The sequence below is a fragment of the Telopea speciosissima genome, chromosome 1 (assembly GCF_018873765.1).
Source record: "Telopea speciosissima isolate NSW1024214 ecotype Mountain lineage chromosome 1, Tspe_v1, whole genome shotgun sequence".
NCBI lineage: Eukaryota > Viridiplantae > Streptophyta > Magnoliopsida > Proteales > Proteaceae > Telopea > Telopea speciosissima.
This window is the reverse complement of record NC_057916.1, coordinates 57117916-57128295: the sequence shown is the minus strand read 5'-3', so window position 1 is coordinate 57128295 and position 10380 is coordinate 57117916. Positions and strand designations below refer to the sequence as shown.

Genomic DNA, 10380 nt, shown 5'->3' with positions numbered 1-10380 from the left:
ATGACAGCCTCTGTTAACTCTACCGTCCTGACCCTTACCAATGACTACAAACTAAAAGGACCCAATTACAATGGCTGGCATCGGAGTATTATGTTACTCTTGACTGTAGAACGTCTATCTGCAGTTCTTGATGAAGTGGCCCCTCAAAAACCCGTTGATGATGATTATGATCAGCATGAAGCCTATGAATACTTTCATTCATGTGATTCAAAGGCTATGTTATACATCCTTGGATCGGTTGATAAATCGAGCACTGACTCTATGGAAGGCATAACCTCTACTAAGGGTATGATGGATAAGCTCAAGGAACTTTTCAGTCAGACTGATGTGCATGAGCACCATGAGCTTGTTGGTCTTATCCATAATACCAAAATGAAATAGGGAACTCCAGTCATTGATCTGTCATGAAGATGAGAAACTTGTTTGAGAAACTGGAAACCCTGGATACTTCCTTCACTCTTAAGTACAAAAGAAATATGATCTTCAACTCTCTCCCCATAGCATATAGCCCTTTTGTCTACAACTTCAACATGAATAGGTTGGATGCTAAGCTGACTGAGGTGGGCAATACGTTACAAGAGGTGGAGAAAGCACTTAACAAGGAAAAGGGTGAGGTCAATGCCACAGAAGTCAAAGGTTCTAGTTCCAAGGATAAAGGGAAGAAGAATAAGGCCAACAAGGGTAAGACCCTTAAGGGCAAGGGTGGAAAGATACAGAAGAAAACTGTAGAACCCAAGGGGAAATGCTTCTTTTGTGGAAAGGATGGTCACTGGAAAAGGAATTATCGTGCTTACCTGGCTACTAAGAAGAAGTCGGATGAAACCCCTAGAGAAGGTAATTTTACTACTCTTATCATTTATGAGTCAAACTTGTATTTTGAGCAATCTAACTCTTGGTTGGTGGACACTGGATCCACTATCCATGTCTGTAATATGTTGCAGGCATTCAAAGTGACTAGACGACTTGACAGGAATGAAGTACGTCTAAGGATGGGCACTGGAGCTGAAGCCATAGTGATGGCTGTTGGAGATTTTAGTTTAGAATTTGATTCTAGTACTATTTTTTTAAAGGATTGTTTTCACGTTCCTTCTTTTAAGAGGAACATTATTTCTGTCTCTAAACTTGTTAAAAATAGTTATAATTTTTCCTTTAATGTTTCTCTGACAATTCGTTTGAACAATAAATTCATAGTTTCTAGATATATGCAAAATGGTTTGTATTTTCTAGATTCTTCTATTAAAACGAATGAAGTTTCAAATGTTGATTTGAAACGTAAGAGAGCTCCAGTGAGTTCTACATACCTATGGCATCTCAGGTTAGGTTATATTAACTTGGATAGGATTAACAGGTTGGTTAAGGTTGGACCATTAGAAAGTCTAAAAGTCAAACCTTACCCAACTTGTGAATCGTGCCTTCAAGGTAAAATGACCAAGAAGCCCTTTAGCAATAAAGGTAAGAGAGCCAATGGTTTGTTAGAACTTATACATATTGATGTGTGTGGACCCATGAATATTCAAGCGAGATATGGTTTCGAATACTTTGTGACTTTTACTGATGACTACTCTAGGTATGGTTATATCTACTTGATGTGCAAAAAGTCAGAAACTTTTAAAAAGTTCAAGGAGTTTCAGGCAGAGGTCGAAAGACAGTTAGACAAGCACATCAAGTCCCTTTGATCAGATCAAGGAGGAGAGTATTTATCAGATGAGTTCAAAGCATTTCTCGCTTCAGAAGGAATTGTGTTACAATTGACAAACCCCGGTACGCCACAACAAAATGGTGCGTCAAAAAGGCGCAATAGGACCTTGTTGGACATGGTCAAGACCATGCTCACTTTTAGTGAGCTACCTTTATCTTTTTGGGAGTATGCTCTAGAGACTACGATTTATCTTTTGAATAGGGTACCAACCAAATCTGTACCTAAAACCCCATTTGAATTATGGTATGGGCGCAAGCCTAGCCTAAATCATTTTAGGGTTTGGGGTTGTCCTACATATGTTCGCAAGCAATAGACAGATAAGTTGGAACCCCACACTTCTAGATGTTTTTTTTGGGGTTACCCTAAAGGCACGATAGGTTACTATTTCTATGACCCCATTCACCAAAAGGTCATCATTAGTAAGCATGTTACTTTCATTAAGGAGGACCTAATCTCTAAAAGAACTGAACCGGTGGTTATAGAAGAATTATCTTTTGAACCGGATTTGACAATCCCAGTGGATGACCCAATTGACTTAAACCCTATACCAATCAGCACTCAAGAACCTCAACGTAATGGGAGGACCATCAGGCCGCACGAACGTTTCACTCTTGTTACAGAAGAAGAAAAGACTGTGGAAGAGTTCCACATGGTCTCCACTGAGACGAATGATGATCCGTATACTTATTCTGAGGCACTTAAAGATGTAGATGCAAATAAGTGGCTAGAAGCTGGGCGCTCTAAAATCGATTCAATGCACTCAAACAATGTCTGGACTCTAGTTGATTTACGACAAGGCGTCAAGCCCATTGGATGGAAGTGGATCTTCAAGAGGAAGAGAGGCATTGATGGGAATGTTGCAAGATTCAAGGCAAGACTAGTAGCTAAAGAATACACCCAACAAGAGGGTGTGGATTATGATGAAACCTTTTCTCCAGTAGCGATGATGAAATAAATTAGGATTTTATTAGCCATTGCAGCACACTTTGATTATGAAATCTGGCAGATGGATATACAAACTACATTTTTGAATAGATTTCTCGATGAAGAAATCTACATGCATCAGCCAGAAGGGTTCTCTTCAAGTGCTGAAGCGAAGAAAGTGTGTAAATTACAAAAATCCATTTATGGTCTCAAGCAGGCTTCCAGAAGTTGGAACATCCATGTTGACCAAATAATCAAAATATTTGGGTTTAAACAAAACATGGATGAACCTTGCGTTTACAAGAAACTCAGTGGGAGTGCGGTTTGTTTCCTATTACTGTATGTGGATAACATTCTACTTATAGGAAATGATGTAGGTATGCTTTCACCTGTGAAGAAGTGGTTGTCCTCCATGTTCTCGATGAAAGACTTAGGCGAAGCCAGTTACATCATTGGAATTAAGTTTGTGAGAGATCACAAGAGAAGGATGTTGGGCTAATCACAATCCACATATATAGACAAAGTCTTGATCAGATTTAATATGGAGAACTCCAAGAAAGGAAATGTTCCTTTCAAGCATGGAGTAAACCTCTCCAAATCCCAATGCCCTCAATCTCAAAAGGACATTGAGGAGATGAAGAGAATTCCCTATGCTTTGGCAGTGGGAAGTCTCATGTACGCAATGTTGTGTACAAGGCCAGGCATTTGCTATTCTGTAGGAATTGTGAGCCAGTATCAGTCCAATCCTAGACGTGAGCATTGGAATGCTATCAAGAATATCCTCAAGTATTTAAGAAATACTAAGGATCATTTCTTGGTTTATGGGTCAGAACAGTTGTCAGTCATGGGGTATACAGATTTTGATTTTCAAACCGACAAAGATAATAAAAAAATCCACGTCGGGGATGATTCTCATGATGGGTGGTGGAGGTGTTATATGGAGGAGTGCAAAATAAAAATCTACAGCTGATTCTACCACTGAGGCTGAGTACATTGCAGCCAGTGATGTAGCCAAAGAAGTAGTTTGGTTAAAGAAATTCTTGAACGATCTCAGTGTTGTACCCAAGCTTGTCAAAGATCCAATTCCATTGTATTGTGACAACTAAAGGGCAATAGCTCAAGCAAAGGAGCCTAGGGCTCATCAGAGAAACAAGTATGTGTAGCGAAAGTATCACCTGATCAGGGAGATCATCCAACAGGGTGATGTAGCTGTCATGAAGGTTGACTCAGCAGACAATGTGTTGGATCCCATGACCAAAGGCTTAGCACCAGTTGTGTTTTTGAAACATGTAGATTCTATGGGTGTAAGGCATATGGGAGATTGGCTTTGATGTACAAGTGGGAGATTATTGGATATGTGTCCATCAAACCCGGTTTAATAAATAAAGTGTTTATTTCTTTTTACGCATGGCATATATTTTATTGGGCTTATAAGTTGTTCTATGGGTTTTCACCCAAAATAGTTCTCGGCTAGGGATAGGACCAGACATCCCGTTCATATGGTCGTCACATTGTATGTTACTAGAAATGAGTTTTCGGTGCATAAATGTGGATACACATTATGTGTGTATAAAAAAGAATTTGGTAAGAATCCCGCATGTGCTACTGCCAGTTGTTTGAGAACGAGATTCATACTCGTCGGTTAACCTCTGACCTGAGAGATCATATTCATTGCAGTGCTGGATCACTTGTTTTGATAAGCCAATGGTTGTCGTCACACAAACTATATATCGGTGCACTGGACATGTGATCACGCATTGTTAATGAAAGAGATGTTCAACATGGAATCCACTGCCGAAAATTCAGGAACATCAAAGAGAGAGAAAGTCTATGATGGATCGGACATAAATCTAGTACTAGTGTTGTTTTTGTAAGTTGTTTACAAAACTCATTATGCAATATTGGATTAGTGGAAGGTCTTAAATGCAAATTAAAGAGTTTAATTGTGCATGACAATATTTGAGAATATTAAATTGGCTAATTATCTTTTTTTTTATGGCAATAAATCAAATATATTTAGATTATATGATTGACCATAATTAAAGAGATAGCAATCCCTTTTAGATTCTACCTCTTCCCATTATAGAAGCAAAGGTGTTAGACAAAATTGGAAAGTGGAGAATTTCACCAACTTAGCAACACTTTGGTTTTTGGAAACCATGCTTGAGAAAGGAAACTTGGAAAGTTTTAATTTTAGAAAGTGAACCTTGCCAAGCTATGATCCCAAAAGGGATCACAATTATAAAAAGGGGAGGAGAAGGAGAGCTCCACGTTTTTGGAGCTTCTCCCTCTCTCTCCCAAGCCTTTTCTTTTTCTCCTCTTCTCTTGTGAGGTGTGAGTGTGTGTAAGGGTTTTGTGAAACCCAAGAAATTGGTGATTGGTCCTCTACTTTGTTTTGCGGACGATTGATGGCAACAAAGTGTTGATCAATTCAATCCACCTCTTGCTTCAGTATGGAAGAACTATTATCTGGAGGAGGAGCTTCGATTGTGGCTCTAAGGTAACCAAACTTTTCCCATGTTATTTTTGGTTCACCGTGGTTTTTCGAATATGAATGCAAAAGAGATATTATTTGATCCGTTTCCGCTGCGCCATTGGTTTCAAACCAACATCAACAACATTTGATATGGAACAAACTTGTTTCTTTGGGCTCCAATAGAAGTAGAGAATGGTTGCTTTTTGGGTATTTTAATTCCCACCTTACATGGAAAGAAAAACAAAGAGGTAACTATACTATTTCAAGAGATATGGGGCCTGTTTTGATCTATGTTGGATAATTCACTTGATAGATCTTGGGTGTCATGGTTCCATTTATACTTGGTCTAATCAGCATTTGGAAAATGCCAATGTCAAAATCAGATTGGATCGAACACTTTCCAACCAATCATGGCATATCAAATATGCAAATACTGCAATTGGTTGGGACCATTGCCCTCTTCTTATTAATCCTGATGGTGGTTATTTTAGAAGTAATAAACCTTTTAGGTTTGAATCAATGGTTCAAGCATCCAAATTGTAAAGTCGTTGCTTCTAATATTTGGTCCTCTACTATTTTGGGTTCCTCTTCACATATCTTGCATCAAAAGTGAGATAATTGTAAGTCCAATTTACTAGGTGGAATAAGGAGGTATGTAGAAATTTGCAAAAGAAGATTAAGGCTTTGATCCAAGACATTCATGGTTTTCCACCAGCCTTTTTCCAACGATATTGGGATATTATCCAAATAGATCTCTATAATTTCATTATGGATTTTTTTGTTAGTGGTATACTAAACCCAAAGTTAAATAAGACACTTATCTGCCTTATCCCAAAGGAGAAAAAGCCGGAAAAAATGGATCAACTACGTCCTATTGCTCTATGCGCTATGGTGTTTAAGGTGATCACCAAAAATATGGCAACAAGAATGAAGTTGATCTTAGATGAAGTGATATTCCCTTTTCAACCAGCTTTCAATCTAAAACAGATCTATTTCCAATAATATTTTCATTTCCCATGCATTATTTCATTATATTAAGAAGAAAAAGAAAGGAAGGAAGAATTTTGTGGCTGTGAAACTGGACATGAAAAAAGCTTATGATAGACCTGAGTGAGGCTTTATAGACCTATGCTTCTAAAACTTTGTTTTTGTTGGCATTGGGTGAAGATGATTATGACACGTCTTACTAATGTCTCTTATGGTATACTTATTAATGGTGCTTCACATGGTACTGTTACTCCATCATCTGGTGTGAGGTAAGTGTTGGATTTGTGTGTCCATCAAACCCGGTTCAGTCCGGTTCAATCCGGTTTTACTCTGTATTGAACCTTTATACATTTTGGTTTAATATTATCACATGCGATATAAATTTTTTGAGCATTATGTGTCCATAAGTTTTACTTAAAATGGTAGTCACGACTAGGGTTTGGGCTGGGCACCCTTAGCATATGGTCATCGCATTGGGTATGCCTAGACATGTGATGTCAGGGTATGAATTCGAGTACTCACATGATTGATGTGTGTATTGGTGAAGAATCTATTTTGTCGATTCCCTCATGTATTACTGCCAGATAAAGGAAGGGATAGACATGTGTCACCGACACCCTTTACCTGAGGGAACCCTGTCGCTGCAAAGTTTGATCGCATTCTTTAGTTCATCGATGACTGAGGCTCAAGTGAGTCAAAGCCGGTGTTCTAGGAATGCGTGAACACTTTGTGAGTGAAGGAGTTACTCAACATGGTCACCATTGCCCGATTGGGAAACACCAAGATTGAAGTTGTCTGTGTATGGTCGGATCAGAATCTGGATCTAGTGCCATTTTGGAAATGATTTTTGCAAAATCTATTTTACATAAAATAATAGATTATATGCAGTTATTTGAATAAAGTGTTTTATCAAGTTTTACGGGACTCAATCAAATACACATACAGTCTTATATGGGCATGTACTATGGAATGGGGTGCCCTAGATTCCATAATGATGGTGTTGATTAGTGGGGGGGGTTGTACATGATAATTAATTGTCATGTAAGGAGTAATTTAAAATTTTCTAAAATAATTGGTTCTTTATTTAATTAATGGATATGGTGCTAATTATAATTATCCATAAATTAAAATAATTAATTAATTATATCATTCCCTATTAGATTCTGCTTCTTCGCCAATTAGAAGCACTTTGAGTTTAAACAAAATAGCCAAACAAAGAGAGAGAGAGTCTGACTCTCACTGGGATTTTATTTTTTCCATCTAGGATTTTAAAAACACTAGCATTTTAAAAGAACCCAAAATGCAGAGGGGGGCCAGTGCTTCACGTTTTTTGGTTACCCCCCTCTTGGATGGTTTTTAGCTTCCCCTCTCTCTCTTGTGATCTCTTCTTCTCCTTCTTCTTGCTCTCTACTTTGTTTGAGAGTTAGGGTTTTGGAAACCCAGATCTATGCTTGAAGAACTGAAGAGTATCTAGGATTGGCTTGAAGAGCCTTGGCTGCACCATTAGAGGTTTAGATTTGTTTGCTTGGAGTGCTCATCGGAGGAAGAACCATTGTCTATTAGAGGAGCAACACTTGAGGCTCATCAAGTTAGCAATTCTATGTTAAATCCTATTGATTTATTATATTGATTATTCATGGGATGTGAAAGTAACCCGAATAGATTATTTTTCGCTGCGCATTCGAGTATAGGATGGATCCCCCGATCTATGAGATGGAATAGGGATGATTATTCTCTCTGACATGGATCCCAATAATTTTAAGGGGCGTCAAAGAGATGGACTGGGCATTGGTTTATCATACTAAACCCTAGTAGGGTTCCTGGAGGGCACCATGGGCAACCATGGATAACCCTAAATTGAAAATAGGATGCCCAAGCCAAATCAGGGTGCCCTAGGGCAACCTTAGGGTTCCCTAGAGACAACCCTAGAGTTCCCTAAAACAGGTAACTCAAAGCATATATAATGTTTATTGGTTTACCAAGGTGAATCACAATGATCCCATGTACCGTAGGATCGACCTATAGTATGGTATCAGAGCCACCTTTCTCACCCATGGATATCATATACTTAGTGTTTTAATGAAATTATCATGTATGAGATGCATGTTGTCAAATTCTTAATTGAGTTTGTTGAAGATGCACATGGGTGGTTATATGGTTGTTATAACAACCTTCCCATGTGCACATGGATAGTTACAAGGTTGTTAGAATCTAACAACTTGCCTATGTGGTTGGTTATAATGACCATGGATTTGATTGATTCTATTATTCCAATTATTGAAAAATTGTATCCATAAAAGGGAAGGGAAATTTTATTTAATTAAAATTTTCTTTTATGATGGATGTGGGGATGGAGTGCATGCTGCCAACCATCCCCGCATTAATGCCCCTGCCCATGCCACTAGCCCAGGGCCTGTGCTCCTGGTGTGCGTGGCAGCCTCCTATAGCAAGCCACAGGCAGCACCACGTGCGCGTGCTTGGCCTGCCTAGTGCGGACTGTGTGCAGCCTGCGACTTGTGCCCTTTTGCCCTTGTGGTTTTGAGCAGATTTTTTCTGCAGTGTTTTACCCTCCTAGTTTTAATAAAAATAAATAAATAAATAAATAAGGGGTTTTTTACAAAAATAGGATTTTTTTTATTATGGAGGAAGAAGATGGGTGGGGAGATTTTTCTCTCCACCCACTTGAAATTAAAATGAGATTTTAATTGGCAATGTGCTTGGATACATGTTATCACATGTAGTGTGGTGGTTCAATAATTGAAGAAATCCAGTGTCATGCTTACTTACTTTAATGATGCCTATGCATGATGTTATATTATGAAGTGATTATGGGATTAGCTATCTAATAATGTGGATGGTAATTTGATGTATGTGATGCATTGGGATTATGGGTGGATGTGATGCTTCTCTCTCTTTCTCTCTCTCCCCCTTTCTTTTTATAAACAAATGTACTCCACCCCATGGGCAGTCCAAAATGGTGGGTTGGTTTCTCCGTGCGGGGTTTCTTTATTATGGAAAGAAAAATATATAGAATATTTTTCCTAGGTTTCCATTGTAATTTTAGAGGAGATAGGACTCCTAGGGCATGTTGATGATGATCCATTAGTGACGCTCAAAGCTTATGGAGATGTAAGTCACCTACTTTGAAGACGTGATTGGGCGGAGAAGATGATTAAGGTGTGGCATCCCTAGTATGATTGATGTACCCCTAATTAAAAAAAAAATTATTAGTTTTATTTTTATTGGGAGAGTTCTTTAATTGCTTCTGATAAAAATGCTGTCATCCCATAATCACTTTTAATTAATATTGATTAATTATGTTTATTTGATTCCATCCATGATATATATGTGAGAGTTGCTTAATCCCTCTTTAATCATAATACATGTATGATATGGACTAGTCTTGTTTAGTAGACATGTCCATGGCCTCCTATTGAAGATAAATGTAGAGATTGTGTGATATGACCCCGCATACGTCGCTAGGACATTGCCAGGCTCGTTATTACATGGTTATCTATATTTACTTCTATCTAGATACGTTAGGATATGGATAGTGAGAGGGCACTGCGATAGTGGGCTATCTTTCATGATTCCATGATTCTAACTAATGTAACAGGTAAATGCATGACGGGTGTATGTCAGCCGACAGGATCTGGGCATGACACCCAGGTGGCCAAAAATATCGAAAGCCCATGAGGCGGACAGCTTAGTCCACACTACCACGGCATGTATAATGACTCCCAACAGGGTAAGTTATGCATGCAAGGGTTGTAGGTATCCAATTTATTTTTTCGGTCATAAGGGAGACCTAAATCATGAAAGAACATTGATGTGTAAGCTCAATTTTTATCAATGGTTGTTAATATGCATGTGTTTTTACATATATATGTGTAGGTTATTACTCAATGGCTGCCGTTAATTCCAACCTGTTAACACTCATTAGCGAATACAAATTAAATGGTACAAATTATGTCGATTGGTACCGGAGCATTAAATTGCTCCTGACTACAGAAGGACTATACACACTTCTTGATGAACAAGTTCCTCCTCAACCCAACCCAAATGATTTTGAGACATATGAAGATATGCAGGATTTCCTTAAGACGGACTCCAAGGCATTGCTTTATATCCTAGGATCATTGGAGAAGTCAGTATTGGACTCAGTCAAGGATATACCTACCTCAGGTGGTAAAATGGATAAGCTTACTGAATTATTCAATAGGCAGCTGATACATGCACACTTTGATGTAGTGAGTCAGATCCATAACTGCAAGATGTCCCAAGGAACTCCAGT

At 38.4% G+C, this 10380-nt stretch overlaps 1 protein-coding gene across 1 annotated transcript; it reads left to right on the top strand.

Annotated features, from left to right (window-relative positions):
- LOC122651587 lies at positions 1-381 on the top strand. Its single transcript, XM_043845032.1, has one exon. The coding sequence runs from the start codon at positions 1-3 to the stop codon at positions 379-381; it is 381 nt and encodes a 126-aa protein (XP_043700967.1).
- The last annotated feature ends 9999 nt before the right edge of the window (positions 382-10380 follow it).